At 44.0% G+C, this 16,717-nt stretch overlaps 2 protein-coding genes across 9 annotated transcripts; both read left to right on the forward strand.

The window, feature by feature from the left end:
• The first annotated feature begins 1,384 nt into the window (after positions 1-1,384).
• LOC123143267 (probable serine/threonine-protein kinase PIX13) lies at positions 1,385-4,393 on the forward strand. The gene is made up of 6 exons (XM_044562123.1): positions 1,385-1,625; positions 2,099-2,409; positions 2,510-2,672; positions 2,882-3,018; positions 3,099-3,219; positions 3,935-4,393. The coding sequence occupies exons 1-6, from the start codon at positions 1,526-1,528 to the stop codon at positions 4,228-4,230; spliced, it is 1,128 nt and encodes a 375-aa protein (XP_044418058.1). The 5' UTR covers positions 1,385-1,525; the 3' UTR covers positions 4,231-4,393.
• Positions 4,394-5,826: 1,433 nt separating this feature from the next.
• LOC123143268 (disease resistance protein RGA2) lies at positions 5,827-15,339 on the forward strand. 8 transcript variants are annotated; one of them, XR_006470767.1, is made up of 7 exons: positions 5,827-6,732; positions 6,872-7,963; positions 10,329-12,477; positions 12,936-13,943; positions 14,014-14,193; positions 14,493-14,728; positions 14,978-15,339. XR_006470767.1 is itself a non-coding variant. In XM_044562124.1 (6 exons), exons 2-5 carry the CDS (start codon positions 6,887-6,889, stop codon positions 14,134-14,136), a joined length of 4,341 nt encoding a protein of 1,446 aa, XP_044418059.1. In that variant the 5' UTR covers positions 5,829-6,732; positions 6,872-6,886; the 3' UTR covers positions 14,137-14,174; positions 14,978-15,339. The 8 variants fall into 8 exon arrangements, 1 of the variants encoding a protein (XP_044418059.1); XR_006470766.1 differs by having other exon boundaries at positions 14,039-14,193; XR_006470764.1 differs by having other exon boundaries at positions 5,829-6,732; positions 14,030-14,193.
• Positions 15,340-16,717: the final 1,378 nt, after the last annotated feature.

Genomic DNA, 16,717 nt, shown 5'->3' on the forward strand with positions numbered 1-16,717 from the left:
ACTACTCACGCTTCATCGGAGAGGCAATAGTGTTGATGTAGAAGCCCTCCGTGATCGAATCCCCCTCCGGCAGGACGCCGGAAAAGGCCCCTAGATGGGATCTCATGGGTACAGAAGGTTGCGGCGGTGGAAAAGTGGTTTCGTGGCTCCCCTGAAAGTTTTTAGGGTATATGAGAATATATAGGCGAAGGAACAAGGTCGGTGGAGCTATGAGGGGCCCACAAGGTCGGGGGGCGCGCCTTGACCCTTGTGGCCGCCTCGTGGCTCTTCTGACTTGCACTCCAAGTCTCGTGGGTGTCTTCTGGTCCAAGAAAAATCGCCGCGAAAGTTTTATTCCATTTGGACTCCGTTCGGTATTCCTTTTCTGTGAAACTCTAAACAAGGAAAAAAACAAGAACTGACACTGGGCTCTAGGTTAATAGGTTAGTCCCAAAAATCATATAAAATAGCATGTTAATGCATATAAAACATCCAAAACAGATAATATAATAGCATGGAAGAATCAAAAATTATAGATACGTTGGAGACGCATCAATTCTAACGCGGGTCTCACATTTCCTCCTTAATAATAATTAAAAAGCCATAGGGGCTCCTCCCCTTATACTGGTTTAGTTTTTTTGCATAAAATCTGAAGTGTTTGAGCTGAGAGTTCTGTTGATGTCCTTTCATAGTATTCCCTAAAAACTGACGATGCCTATCTATTTACTTATGTCAAAAGTTGTTGCTCATTTTGTTTTTGTTTTGTGAATAAAAAGTTGTTGATTATGTAAGCACAAAGTCCATAACTACATGCAGCTTCTTTTATGTATGGATATATGCGTCGTGTGAACACATATATAGGAGAAACGTAAGTCATGGTCTCCGGCCAACACGGCTTTAGATTAGTCTAAACTGGACCAAGGACCAAATGAAAGCACATAGCTAAGTTTGGCGCTCGAGAGAAATCAACAATTTAGAGCACAATTAGTTGACACATTCTAGCATCATCAATAACTGCTGTGCACTAACCTCCCAAAAGATTTCATGCATGCCTTCCCTTTTCTGCTTTCAGAAAAAGAGAGAAAAGGGCATGCAAGGACAGCAAATTAACCATCCATCTCTTTGATTGGTAATTCGGGTTTAACCCATGTGGACAGCATACCTTGAGCAAGCCTTCAGTTTCAGAACAAAGGCATGCAGTGCCTATCATCGTTTATTCATCATTGTTATATGTAGCTGCAACTGGAAGAAGATGCGCCTAAATAAATAAGTAATGATAACATGGCAAGTTCTCCATTTAAAAAGATGGCAACGTAAAGCGGAAAGTAGGACACGCGGTTTGATTTAAAGGAAAAGCTGAAGTGCAGTGCGGGGCAGGCCCCAGCCCACTCGGTGGAGAATCAACAAAGCCACCGGAGACTTTCTTCAGTTTCTAGCTTGGCTTCTCTGCTTACTTATCAAGCCCCCAACTAACTCTCGTCTTGTTCCTCTTCCTCCGCTCCTTTACTTGTTTCTCCTTGACACTGGAGAGCGAGAGGAGAGGGAGATGGCGAACATCTGCGGTGACCCGGGAAAGGCTCGTGTGGCGGCGGATTACCGGCCGTCTAGCCCAGATGACGAATCTGTTCTCCAAGAACATAATTCAGGTGAGCTCGGAGATTTCCTCTGTTCTTCGTAGCAGCAGTGAGTAGAGATCAAGGATGGGAATTAACTGAATTAGTATCATACAACCATGGCTCTCTAAGATTAATAGAGTACCTCCTTAGTTTTCTTTCATAGACATCTGCAGAATTTTGGTCTCGAGCCACTCTGTCCCACTTTCTGAAAAAGTACTTTCTCAGGAAAAATCAGTAGCTTTCCCCATTCCACAAACCATAAAGGCTGCAGCAACCATATATAACTTTGTGACGAACTGCAACCATATATAACTTTGTGACGAACTGCAACCATATATTGCTCATGCCATCCTAACTGTTTCCTACTAAGGGGGGAAAAGATAGGCACCAACTTCAGTTGAACTCTATGTTCTGCTATGATATTCTTCAAAAAAAAAAATCTATTCTTCGGAAAAAAGTGATGATTAAATTTAGTATGTTAATGCGTGCTAATTGTATAACAGGGACAATGAACTCCAAGGCAAGCAGCAGTGCCACCACCAGCGTCATGGCCTCTGCCGGCAGCGACTGTACAAACGGTGGATTCAAACAGGGGTGTTTCCTCGAAGGCCAAATACTGGAGGCACCGAACCTCCGGAAATACACATTCCTTGAGATCCGGACAGCTACCAGGAACTTCACGCCAGATAGTCTCATTGGGGTCGGGGCTTTCAGGTGCGTGTACAAAGCGTGGGTCGATGGGAAGACGATGAACCCGACAACGAGTGGCCCTGGCATGGCTGTTGCTATCATGCAAGGAAAGGAGGAATGGCAGGTAAAATCTGGCCCATCATACACTGATTAAGTAAATCTTGAATTTTGAAATTCCAACAGTCGTCACCTCTAAATGTTGCTGCAACTACCGTGCGTAACAGAAATTTCTGACTGTCCACTTGCAATCGGACATAAATCTTTTGGGAAGGTTCTCCCACCCAAACCTTGTGAAGCTACTGGGCTACTGCTGGGAGGGCAAGGAACCATTTCTTGTGTACGAGTTCATCGCCCAAAGAAGCTTAGAACACCATCTATTCTTTAGAGGTGAGTTGTTACTGACGACCATTAATTTGTTGCATCCTACCCTCTAGGCAATTTTACTTGCAGAAAATTGTTCATGGCCTTGCTCGTGCTCGCTGTGTTTGTACTTCGTCTCTGTGATACTGATCCGGGAAGAGATTGCAATTCTTGAAAACCCCACTTGGCTGAAAAGTACTTACAATGGAACCGGAGGCGATTGAAATTCTTTTCAGGAGGATGCGCTCCGCTATCATGGGAACAGAGGCTGAAGATTGCCATTGGTGCAGCTCGAGGACTTGCTTTCTTGCATGCATCAGAGAAGAAAGCTATGTACCGTGACTTCAAGGCTTCCAAGATTCTTCTAGATGCAGTAAGCTTCCTACCTTACAATGTATCTTTTATTTATTGTCTGTTTATCAAGATCATATTCTGACCGCGTTGTGCTAGCAGCACTATAACGCGAAGCTCTCTGATTTCGGGCTTGCTAAGCTTGGGTCAAGTGGCAACTCGCGTATGACTATCATGCCCACGCGCACCCACGGGTATGCAGCTCCGGAGTATGTAATATCTGGTATATGTCCTCACTCATCATATCTTTCCAGATTTAGAGTTTTGCATCAAATAGGTTTGTCGATCATTCATAGCAATTGCTTTCCCAAGCGGTTAATTGTCATGGTAAATTGATCCATGTGCTAACATTTCCTTTGGCATTCCACTACCATCACCTTCCATAAAAAGAGCAAAGAATAATGTGTGGTCGATTGCAATCATTTATACCACTTGATAGGAGGCACGGCTTGCCACACGTTGCCCACCTTTATGTGTGGTGACCCGTTGGACCGTGCTCATTTTGTTGCTTTCGTGTTAACTTTATCGCCAAACTTAAACCAAGGGAAGAGGTTACAAAAGATCAAAGAGGAACATGCACAATTTCACTTATCCCGTAGAAACCATATTTGCCGATATAAGGCTCGTGGTCTGTTTGGGTCGTGCCATCTTTAGCAATATAAGGGTCATGCTGGCTTCAGCGTTGTACTGTCTTCTTAATGCATGACATGCAACTCTTCCGCATTGTTCGGAAAAAAGAACATATGATTTGGAACACTAAATTTTGACTTTCTAGCTCCACTAAATCTTTTAAAATTTGGAATCTGCTTCCTCTATAAACTAATATAAGACGTTTCAGATCACTGAAATAGTTTACATAACAATACATGTTAATACATATACTAGCTGTTTTTAGCGGTTGGTGGTTATTCTCACTTCATGCTCTGAACCATGTCCAGGTCTTCTGTATGAGCAGAGCGACGTTTACGGTTTCGGGGTTATGATCCTGGAGATGCTGTCCGGTCAGCTTGCGAAGGATCCCAACCGCCCCAAGGGGCAAACGAACATCATCGACTGGGCAAAGTCATTGGCTGACTGGAGAAAACTCTCTCATTTTATGGACCCCCGGCTCAAGGGCCAATACAACTCCAAACAAGCCCTGCAGGCGTTGCGTGTGGCACTGAGCTGCCTGGCTGGGGAGCCTAGGAGCAGGCCCTCGATGAAGGTGGTTCTCGAGGCGCTCGAGCAGATCTAGGCAATGAAGATCTGTGGATATCTTCATCTGTGATGTTGTTTTTGTATACATTTGTAAGTTGTTTTTGTATACATTTGTAAGCATGTTGAATGAGTTTCTGTTGGGATGGGCGCCATCACTGAAGAAAAGAATGACGAATTGACCGACAAAATGGAAGAGTTAATCGATGTGATTAAAGGTAAATAGGAGGATCATGTCCCACCAACCAAGGAGTATCAAACAATTATAATGGGGCAACCGCTGGTAGTAGGCCTTTACTTGAGGAAACCCTCAACATTTCCGTGTCTGCTCAAACGGAGCAGAATAAAACTTGTACCGACACCTTGAAGTCTCACTATAATATACTTGGTCAAATGATAGTGAAAATTGCCAGATTAACGAATGACGTGCATGCACTTCAGGCGAAAACCCGCAATATGAAAGCTCATGTTGAAAATAGTTGAGAGCCAAATTTTTATCGTTGCCAAATTTACAGGAAAGCCGAAACCTAATCCAATCGAAAGTGTTAAAATGATGAGAAGCAATGAAGATACTTCGTAGGAACTTGACCGAAGTCATATTCCCGAGCATACATATTCAACTTAAGACTTCATAAAAGTGATGAGTTTGAAACCCCAACTACCTGAGATAAAAGCTGATGATGCCTACAAAAGCTTCACTCATCAAGTTGATATCAAGATACGCCAGCTCGATACCGAAAGTACAAAGTTGCATGAGAAATTACCCGCTAAGCAAGAAGACATCTTTGAACCCACCATAGAAATAGAGATTGAGATGAACAAACTTAATGCTCTTTGTGCTCTAGATTCGGCTGACCGCATGCTCTTCATATGCGGGGTGGATTTTGTGCATTCGTGGTAACAAAGTTGCCATTCAGTCCACACCTTGGTTTGGAAAGGCATGCCCTTGACTGCATGTCATCGCCCGTTCCTCACCGAAGCCGGACACAACTTGTTGTTGTAGATAGTCGGAAAATCGTCATGTAAGGCCCCATAAGACCAACGCACCACAACAGCAACCGCCACCGATGAAAAGAAGGTTATACCGGAAGGCCCTATAGTCGAGTTGTCTTTAGTGCTGCTCGAATCTGGTCTTTGTTCGTCTTTGTTCTGGCATTAACCTTGCCTAGCAACTAGATGGGGGCGGTGATCTATAGGTATTGCCATCTTAGATTTTGTAATTTGTACAAATTCTTTGTTTCATAAGGCCACCTGGGGAGTATGTATATCCAAAGGGCCTGGCTATATGTTAGTTGTCTGCTTTTGTTTGGGGGGGGGGGGGGGGTTGTCGATTTTATTAGCCTTCCCATGCGAAATCAACGGCTGGAAGCCCTTCTTCAACCTCTCGTCGCCCTTCTCTTCTTCCTTCGAACCACCGCGCCACTGCCGGCTTAGTCGCTTGCTTCCGTCGCCTGCGATCGCCTTGCCGCATCGCCCTCCCCTGAATCGTGCCCACCACCGGTATTGCTGCCGCACCCGGCCATCGCCTCTATGCCCGGCGACCACCCAAAAAAACTCCGATGAAGCAACACCCCACCCGCCACCCTAAGATAGATTGTGGGGTGCTTCTCTGGCGAATCCCCACCATCACCCTAAGATAGATAGTGGGGGTGTTTTTCCCCGACCCCGGCAGTCTCGTCGTCTCCTTCTTCACCTCCGATGCTTTCTTCTTTATTCTTGAATTTGACTGACCCAAATTTGAATGTCAGTCTAGTCGACTGACAACATTTTGGCTATTATGATATCAGAAAGGCCACATGCTCGCTCCGCCACTCGCCGGAGCTGCCGCCGCACCAGAGAAGAGAAAAAGCTTTGAGAGCATCTCTCGATCTGAGAGAAAGAAACATACTATAGTGGACGGGGGGCCGCGGCAGCATGTGCGATGCTCAAAGGTCTCCCAGATCGATGCCCGTGTGCGGCACCACCATACTCTACTTCGCGATCTCGTCCTGTGCTCCGCCGCCAGCAGCCCCCACTACCTCCTCCGTGCCTTTACACCAAGGATCCAATCAGCGCAAGATCCAGCCCAAATCCAACTGCCTCGCTACGAATCGCGAGGACCCAAGCTCGGATTTTGGAGAAGGGGGCGGAGGCTCAGAGGTGCCGGTGCGGCAGGCCCGGGGATTTTTATTTTCAGGTGGAAGCCGACGGCGCTCTGGCCGGTGAGGGCGTTGGCGGAGTATCACGCGCCGTTGGAACACACGCCTCGCGGTGTCCGACGCCGGGGAGCTGCAGGTGGACTCTGGCGACGGCGGGCTGTGGTCGGTTCTTTTTATCGACGCTGCCGGCCGGAGGACATCGACTGCCCCGGGTAGCCGCTCTCCTCCGCCCGCCTTCGCAGTGGGGTTCCGGTTCAGCCGCGCGGTGGCTGACGCCTGACGGGCCCGGGGCGGTGCAGTTCACGTGCGCGGTTGGGGAGCCGGCGCCTGGGGCGGATCGGGTGGCGCCGGCTTGAGATCTGGGAACGCTTATTGGAGATGGGGAAAAAATCTGAGCTTGACTGGTGAGTCCCAGAAGCAGTAGTACTAAAATCTGCCTGCCATTTCTAGTTTTGAAGATTGTGTGTGTTATTTCACAGCTTGTGTGGTTCATTCTTTGCATGCTTTGCTGATATATATGTGTGGTCATACTCCTTGTTACAGAAAAACAGAGCAAAAATGGCGATGGTCCTGGATGCCTTTGCATCGTACGTGCAAAATATGCTCATCGAGACGGTGAACGAAGAGGTGCACATGCTGCTTGGAGTCGGAGACGAGATCGACAGGATGGATGTCAAGCTTAGGGACCTCAAGAACTTCCTTGCCGACGCTGACAGGAGAAACATCACTGACAAGAGTGTCCAGGAGTGGGTGGGGCAGCTCAAGGGCGCCATGTATGAAGCTACCGACATCCTCGACCTTTGCCAGCTCAAGGCCATGGAGGAAGGTCCATCCACTGTAGGTGTGGGGTGTTTCAACCCCTTGCTCTTTTGCTTAGAGGCAGGGTGCTTCAACCCCTTGCTCTTCTGCATGCGGAATCCATCCCATGCCCACGACATCGCCACCCGCATCAAGGCGCTCAACAAGAGGCTCGACATCATCAAGGAGCGAAGCGCTGCTTTCAGTTTCATCAATCTTGGTTCCTATGAGGATCGTGGGAGCAAGGTGCACAGCTTTCATTCTCAGAATACCAGCCGTGAGACATCAGGGGAGTTCGACCGGTCAGGTGTAGTCGGAGAGAAGATCGACCAGGACACAAGAAAGCTTGTCGAGATCATGCTCACTGAAAAGGGGGGCAGCACCAACATCATGGTGGTCGCCATTGTTGGCATCGGCGGGATCGGCAAGACCACTCTTGCCCAGAAGGTCTTCAATGACGAAACTGTTAAGGCTGAGTTCGATGACACAATATGGTTGAGCATTAACCAGGACTTTGACAAGGTTGAGTTACTCAGGACAGTCATCACGCTCGCCGGGGGAGTACACGGAGGTGAAAAGGCGTTGGCTGTGCTTCAGCCAATCCTTACTACTGCCTTGACCGGAAAGAAGCTATTGCTAGTGCTAGATGATGTGTGGAGCCATGGAGCATGGGGCAATGTGCTTGAAATACCCTTGGCTAATGTTGTGGCTCGAGGTAGCCGAGTCCTTGTCACTACTAGAGATGAAAGAGTTGCCCGAGGGATGAAAGCTGTTCTTCCTTACCATCATGTCGACAAATTAGAGGAAGAGGATGCCTGGTCATTGCTTAAGAAACAGGTCTGTAATGGAACTCCATGCATATTCAATATTTGCTAGCTCCATGCTTAATCTGTAGTAGAGATAGTTAGGCCACTTGCAGTGAATTGTCTCTTATTGCACATGATGGATGTTTGTATACAACTTTTGCAATGTTAGGCCACTTTCTTAATAAGCTGCACCATCACTCCTGCATATGTATGGTGCCATCTCAGATTTTGTCCAGGGCCTTGTGATAACTAGTGCCACATTGGACTTTTCATATGACGATGCTAAGAACCTGTCCACAGTTCCACACCTTACCTCGGAGCACAGGGAGTGGCCTAATAATTGGGCAACCTCTACCTCTGAGGTTTAAAAATGGGTCCATACAACACATGGATGCTATAATTATGCACACACCTACTATGAGTAAAAAAGGCACAATACTTCAGTTTAAACCTAGGCATCAAATTAAATATGGGTTGATAAAACTAGACAACCTCATGACCACATGCATCATTTTCCAAGGTAAAATGAATATAGTTGCATGCCCTCTGTTTTGAAATAGATGCCCATTTAGAGTTGAGCTGAAGTATTAAGAGTGTCAGTAAAATACCCATATTGTCATCATATTTTACACGAGCTGTCACGTGGGGATACACTGTGGCAGGCGCAAGCCCAAGCCAGATAGCCTGCTGCTTGGCAGCAGTTGGGGTCGGAACAGAGAGGCCCTGTTGGATCAAGTCTGGGGATTCATACCAGATTGATAGGTTCCATCAGGTTAGAATCTTTTTCTAGATGAACAGGGAGAAGCTCACCAGCTCCATTACTCAGAAAGAAGCCTGGTAGAAACAGGTCTTTGTACATAGTAACAACATAAAAGCACTAGGCACTACCGGTCCCAGCAAAGCAACAATCTCAGATTACAATCCATTGAACAGACAGTTCTAACAAAGGAAACAAGGAACATAGTGCAGGCACAGCCGCACAGCTACAATGGACGCCACGCAAAACGGACCAACACAAGACATGCAAGCTGATGATCAGGATAGGATTAGAGTTCCGTAGGTTTTCCCTTATGTTGCTTTGACTTCTAGTCTCCTATATATAAGGAACTATAGGCTGTAAGTGAATCTCAAGCTATCAATACAAATTAATTTCGTCCCTAAACTCTCTCTTGCCCACTGATCATCAAGCTCTAGCAAGGGCATTAAATTACCTTCTTTCCTTTCCAAATCCGTGCTGGTGTCTCTCTAAAGAAATACTTTTTTTCCTTTTAGAAAGTTATTAATTTTGAAATGTATATTATGGTCACCTAAAATGCAAGTCCAAACTAAATCATTAATTATTGGATATATCGTATAAATGTAGGAAACTAGCAAGGTGGTATTGTTCTTCCATCATCAGACAAATCTATTCTCATTCCCTAAGCCAAAAATGAGTTGAGTTCAGCTGAAGGAGTCAAAAGCACACAATTAGTGATACCAATATATTTCTTCAACATATACATATATTTTATTGGTTAAATTGATTGTCAAAGTTAAACCCAAATTACAAGGTGGCCTTGTAAAATTAAAATTTGGAGATATATGTGGTTGCCACATGAAATGCAACTCCAAACGAAATATACAATTTGTGATATCTTATAAATGTCAGAAACAAGCATTGTTGTATTGTTCTACCATCATAGGCACAAATGTATGGCCAATCCTTGGGCAAAATTCAGTTGTGTTCAGCTGGAGGTGTCAATAAATGCACATGAAGCGGTATGGTACTAATGCTGCAATATAAGTTTTTTTTGGAAGCTAAGATTTTTTTGAGAGCTTGCAATATAAGTGTAATCAGTAGAATAATACCAAAGCATGCGCAGGTCCATCAACAGACGTAGGCCACCCTGCCCAAGTTGCAAATATGGGTAATTGAAAGAATATTAATGTGACCCAAAACTTCAGTGCATGACTAAACTCTTTCATGCTCGTCTGGTGTAAAAGAGTTAGCTCAGAAGTGATACCTCTTTGGCCTGGAAAGGTTATATGCATGTGTAATTAAAAGATTAAAAACGGGTGCTACGGTACTAAAAGTGGGAGTGCTTCAAGTGTGTCTCACTAGGGGTGCACCTTTAAATCCATGCCCTCAGGATTAGAATGCATGAACTAAAATGCTCATGTGCCAAACTGATGACATATTAAACTAATCATCATGGTTAAAAGAGTAATAAACTTAACATCTTGCCTGGGTGAGCATGTTCTCATGATAATTGTTGACATGCTAGGTTACCCGGTTGCCAGCAACATCCCTGGTTACCAGTTTATTCAGTTGACAATTCAGTTTATGTATAGTACATTAACTGGTATTTTTCTGATTTCCTTTTTGAATTGACCCTGCCAGTTAATACTGCTTGCAGATAGTCTCAAGTGAGACAAATGGACGTGAAATTGATATGCTCAAGGATATTGGGTTGCAAATTATAACAAAATGTGATGGTTTGCCTCTTGCTGTCAAAGTGATGGGAGGACTCTTGTGCCAAAAGGAGAAAAAGCGCAGTGACTGGAAGATGGTTCTAGATGATTCTATGTGGTCAGTATCTGGAATGCCCGAAGAGTTAAACCATGCAGTATATTTAAGCTATGAAGATTTACCTTCTAGCATGAAACAATGCTTTCTATGCTACTCCCTTCTCCCAAAAATTGCATTATTCGAAAGGGACAACATAATTGGCTTGTGGATTAGTGAAGGATTTCTTCACGGAGCCTCCGACGACTTAGAAGAACTAGGAAATAAGTACTATAAGGAGCTGATACTGAGGAACCTCATAGAGCCAAATACAGAGTACGCTAATCAATCTGTCTGCACCGTGCATGATGTTGTACGCTCATTTGCTCAATTTGTGGCTAGAGATGAGGCACTAGCAGCTCACAGTGGAGAAACTAGTATTGTTAGTAAACTTCGTGCAAAGAAGTTTCTTCGGTTGTCTCTAGAAAGCAAATCATCAGAATCAGACGGGCTAGAGTGGAGTTCTTTACAAGCACAAAGCACACTGAGAACACTAATATCAGTTGGACACATAAATTTGAAGCATGGTGATTCGTTGGTTAATTTTCCATGCATACGTACTTTACATATAGATTCTGCACATGTTGTTACACTGGTTGAATCTTTACATGAAATCAAGCACCTGAGGTACTTGTCCTTCCGCTACTGTGATATATCTAGTCTGCCAGATAGCATTGGAGAGATGAAATTCTTGCAGTACATTAACCTTGCAGGATGCCAACAATTTCTGAAACTTCCAGATAGCATTGTAAAATTAGGGCAGCTAAGGTATCTTAACTTGGATAACACCAATATAAATGGCATACCTAAGGGGTTCCGTGTTCTAACAAATTTGAGAATAGTATCTGGGTTTCCAGCCCAGGAAGAGGATGATTGGTGTAGTTTGGAAGAGTTGGCCCCTCTTTCTCGGCTCAAGATACTTGGACTACAGGGATTGGAGAATGTATCTGCTTCCTCATCCGCAGCAAAGGCAAAGCTTAGCGAGAAGGTGCATCTTACTGGCCTATCCTTGATCTGTGATTATAGATTGTATGTGTTGATTGCGGAGCAAGGTACTAGTGTCTCTGAGGAAGAACATCAAAAGATTGAGAAGGTGTTTGATGAGCTCTGCCCTCCGCCCAACTTAGATTTTCTTTACATTAATGGATATTTTGGCCGTCGACTCCCAAGGTGGATGATGTCATCATCAGTTGTGGCTCTAAAGAGCTTGAGGACTTTGATGGTTCACGACCTGGCTTGCTGCACAGAGCTTCCTGATGGCTTGTGTCAGCTTCCTTATTTGGAGTTCATTCAGATCTCTCGTGCACCAATCATCAAGCGTATTGGCCCTGAATTCATGCAGCCCTACCACCACCATGGTCTTCATCCAACCCAGGTGGCTGTTGCCTTTCCGAGATTGAGCAAGATGTTCTTAACGGAAATGGTGGAATGGGAGGAATGGGAATGGAAGGAGCAAGTGCAAGCCTTTCCTGTCCTGCACGAGCTTGTGCTAAAGCACTGCAAATTGAAGCGTCTTCCTCTTGGCCTTGCCTCTCAGGCAAGGACTTTGAATAAATTATTCATACAATATGTCTATGGTTTGATCTCTGTAGAGAACTTTCCATCTCTCGTCGAGCTGCATGTCACTCTAGACTTTGACCTGGAGAGGATATCTAATCTTCCCAGGCTGCAGAAGCTTGCAATCGGCGGGTGCTCAAAGTTGAAGGTGCTGGAGGGTGTTCCCTCACTCCAATGGATCATGCTCGCGGATGCAGACATGGATACACTCCCAGAATACATGGGAAGTATATGCCCAAGGTATTTGGAGCTACTCTGTGGCCTAGGGCTGCTCACTTCTTTAGCCATGGGACAATCTGGCCCCGAGTGGGACAAGTTCAGCCATGTTGGGCATGTCAAGGCGTATGCACATGAAGAAAATAATAGGAATGAATGGTATGTCTTGTACACAGCTGACCCCTACAACTTGGAAACAAATGCCAGCCGTTCTTTCATGTCTAGAGGTAAATTGGGGTGACTCCTTCATCTTAACTTGTCTCTTTTCTCTGTTTATTTGATTTATTCTCTTTGTTTTCTACCTTTGATTCGTATGCTGGAGCTTGAATACATTCCATACATTCTCATTCCCCTTGAATGCACCCTATTAGAGTAGGGCAACAAAAACATGCTAGTAATGTCAACAGAGATATGACTGGCCTTTTCTCTATATGGAATAGATGGCTCACTTTTTATCGTTTTGTAATGGCTACTTTCATATTTGGTAGTACTTCCTCATGTTGCTATCTGTTGTTCTTAGTTCTTACTGGTCCCTAAGTTACCTGAAGATCAAAAATGAAGAGTGGTATCATTAATAATTAAAAGCATGTATGTGATATCTCACTATTTTAACACTGTCACAATTGAGCTCTTAACTTCCATGCCATGAATTGTGTAAACACTTTTACCTTTTCGTCACATGCAGGAACCTTATGTTCGTTTGTGGATGCCCAAAGGTTTGAGTATGTCTTCAAAATGACAAGAAAAACCTTTAGTTACATCTGCAGCTTGGTGAAGTGGGCATCACTGAAAGATATGGACAGCTACACCTTTGTTGACGGGAGGGTGCTGTCTTTAGAAGATCGGGTAGCCGTTGCTCTGAGAAGACTGCACTCTGCTGAGCTACCAGAGACCTTTGGATCCTCTGTTGGTGTGAACGAGTCAACCATCTCGTTGGTAACTGAGAGGTTTGTTGCTGCTGTGTACACCCACGCAATGCAGAGCTGGCCAGGCTCCAGCGAAATGGATAAGATCAAATCCATGTTTGGCAAGATCTACAATATGGAAAACTGTTGCGGTGTTATATGTACAACCCACATCCCATTTGGACCAAACTGGGATCATGAGAAGAATGTCAGCATTCTAATGCAAGTCGTCGTCGATCCAAAGACGAGGTTTACAAGCATTTGGGTCGGATCAGCAGGTAATGTGAACCGGTTGGCCGTTTTGCATGACTCTCCATTCTTTGAGCAGTGCGAGAAGGGGGTTCGCCTGAATGGCAGCAAGCTGAAGGTAGGATTAGATGGATCAGAAGTCGGGGAATACATAATTGGTGATGCAGGACAACCTCTTCTCCCCTGGTTGCTCACACCTTACCAAGAAGAAGACCACTCAGACTCCAACTCGGAGTTCAATAGAAGACACTCCGCAGCCACATCCTGCATGCTGAAGGCGCTGGCGAGGTTCAGAAATACATGGAAGTACCTGCAGGAAGAGACATGGCGTCCGGTCAGTCCAGACACTCTGTGTAAGACAATCTATGCCTGCTGCTTGTTGCATAACATGGTCATAGATATGGGGGATGATGGAGTCATGCGGAACATTTATGGGAATTACCGTGAGGAAGTGCGCCAGATAGCAAACGAGGACCCCGTCAGGGCGAGGGACATGCTGTCGGAATACTTCTTGAGCACTATGTCATCCGAATCAGGAGGTGAGTTAGCACAACTGCTCCTACATCTTAATTTCCTCGTTTGGTTGCTCTATTCACTAATGTCATACAGTATTTACTCGGAACAGTGGATGCAGAGGAGGATGATGAAGTAGGCGCATCAGGCTCAGAGGATGAAGACAAGGAAGAAAAGGCAGAGACAATAACAGCAGATGGAGGCAACATTAGTCAATAGATCATCATCTAGAAAAACTTCTTCCAGCTTCATCCTAAGTACTACTTCTAGCACGCTGTGAGTTCAAGCTATATCACAGTTGTTGGCTTCCTGTTTTGTTTTTCTATATGGCACTATCGTTAGTGAAATCTTAAACTGATCAAGGAAAGGTAACTGATACAACCACTGCCAGCGTGCTAAGCAAAACATTGCTTATTCGTTGAGGCTGCTATGCGTTGGCAATTGTTTTAATTGATAGCGCGCGTGATCTGGATCATAAAGTTAGCTGCTATGCGTGGAAATAAAATATTCTTGATACATCAAAACCATGGTGCATGATCGTATATCTGATACAACTAAAACCATGATTTTATCAGGTGGAGGCTTTTAAATGCATGAATTCAGAGCAGCCCTGGCAAGTGAAGCTTTGCATTTGTCACTAGTGCTAGCACTCTCTGCTTTGGAGTCTTGTTATTCCTTCCATGAAGCAATATCACACTTCTCTCCTTGGTTTATTCTTTTGATATGGAAATGTTGTTTTTCTTTAAAAAAAAGAGAGGAAAACCGCCGGCCTCTGTACCTTTTATAGAGGGAAAAGAGGTGCCCATTCAAGGTAAAAAACATTAGTATCTTTTACATTTTTTTTAGACACATTAGTATCTTTTACACGAGTCCCTTGTGTATTTCCTCTCTGTGTTGGCATTGCTTTAATTGGTGGGTCATTTAATACGAGATGCGTGATGAATAATAAGGAGCAGCTATACTTCTGTCAGTTTTGTGGAAATGAAAATTACATTTCGATGTGCTCAACTCTGGCGCATGGCCATTTATCGGATATAATCTAAACGTTTGGTTTGATCAGGTGAAAGATAAGCCGGCGTCCCGCTGGTTGGAGTTTTGGATGCATGAGTCCGGAGCAGCCCTGGTAATGGAGCCAGAGACAACTTTGGTGCTGCAGCATGAATTGAAATCAGACAATTTTTTAAAAGTTTGGTCATCTACCTAGTTGGGCAAAGGCAAGTGTTGTTATGCAGTCTGTAGTTCTGTACTGCAAACACTACTGTAGAAAGTGCAATGCTGCAAAGTGGCATGGTGGAAAATTCAAAACCAAATACACCTGAAGACAATACTGTAGAAAGTACAATAGTGCCATCTTATTGAGCTGATTGGCATGCAAAATGTACAATTCGGTGGTGGTACAATACAGCTATTAGTCAAGACCAAGATTGTGCCTACTTGGGAGCGTCGGCTATTGCTTTCAGAGGTATAATTGCAGACCCTACAAAACTTGAAGTGTTGGCCGTTCGGGAGGCTCCTGCTCTCGCCAAAGATCTAAACTAATCGAGGACTCATGTTGCGTGTCACTGCAAGGTGGTGATAGATGGTAACAAGCTTCGAAGCTCGGAAAATTATGCAGCTATAATACATGAAACCATATCGTACTCTAGTATTTTTACTTTAAATTTTGTTCATGAGTTTAGGAGCTCGATCCGAGGCTCACAATCTAGCGAAGCATACTCTACATTTATGTGTTGGTCGTCATGTTTGGTTAGGTCAATCCGGTGATTTTCTGTTCGTCCCTATAAACATTGTGACAACTTAAATAAAGCTTTGTGAGATTGTCTAAGAAAAATGTCCAGTGATTCTTAAAATTTTTTGCCCCGATTTTTTATATATGGACTATTTATTGTTACATCAAACACAAATATAGTTTCTGGAAAATGTGAAAAGATAAGCAAAATTGTGCACATTTTCGAAAATCTTCGTGGACATTTTTTAAAGAAAACTTTGACCTTTTGGAAAACACGAACATTTATTCTACAACCTTTGTGCATTTGTTTAAGAAAACCCTGAATACTTTTTTTTGGAAAATGAAATTATTTTTAAAAACTGTAATTTGTTTTAAAAACCATAAGATTCTTTGATGGTTGAACATATTTCAAAACCATAACTTTTTTTGGATGTGGTCAATTTTTACCTTTTGAACTTCATTTAAAAGGGAATTTTTTATTTAATTTTTGAATATTTTTGTGAAAGAAAGAATACTAGAAAAATTAAAAAAAAATACCAACAAAAAAAAACTGAAAGCTTCACAAAACGGATTCCCGTAGAGCTCTAATTGGGCGGTCCACTCACGGGTCGCTCTATGGGAAAGTGGACACCTGCTTGTCCCGCATGGAGCAACAAATAGGAGTTTTCGCTTCTTACTACCACCTACTACTAGGCCGCACGTGTCTGTGGATCGGGCGGAAGCGGCTTTTTAGTGCTTAATGCGCCAGGTTGCGCAACAGCGTACATGGATGGCGTCGCCCATGTGACACTGGCCTAGTAATAGCTCTCTTGTCAACAGCTTGTTGGTTTTTACTTTCCCCCGTCTTTTGCTACAACTGGTCTGGTGTCTTAGAAAAAGCAGTGGCCACAAAAAAAAACTATTTTTTAAGAAACTTGATGAAATCATTAAATGCTGACAAGATTTCTAATATTTTTACAAATATGAGAAAAAATTCCTTGATTTTAATTAAGATGGGTTAATTAGATAAATGCCACATCAATTATGGCGGTTCATAAAAACGACACCGCAATTTCCAAACTTTGAAAAATG

Source organism: Triticum aestivum, chromosome 6D (assembly GCF_018294505.1).
Source record: "Triticum aestivum cultivar Chinese Spring chromosome 6D, IWGSC CS RefSeq v2.1, whole genome shotgun sequence".
Taxonomy (NCBI): domain Eukaryota; kingdom Viridiplantae; phylum Streptophyta; class Magnoliopsida; order Poales; family Poaceae; genus Triticum; species Triticum aestivum.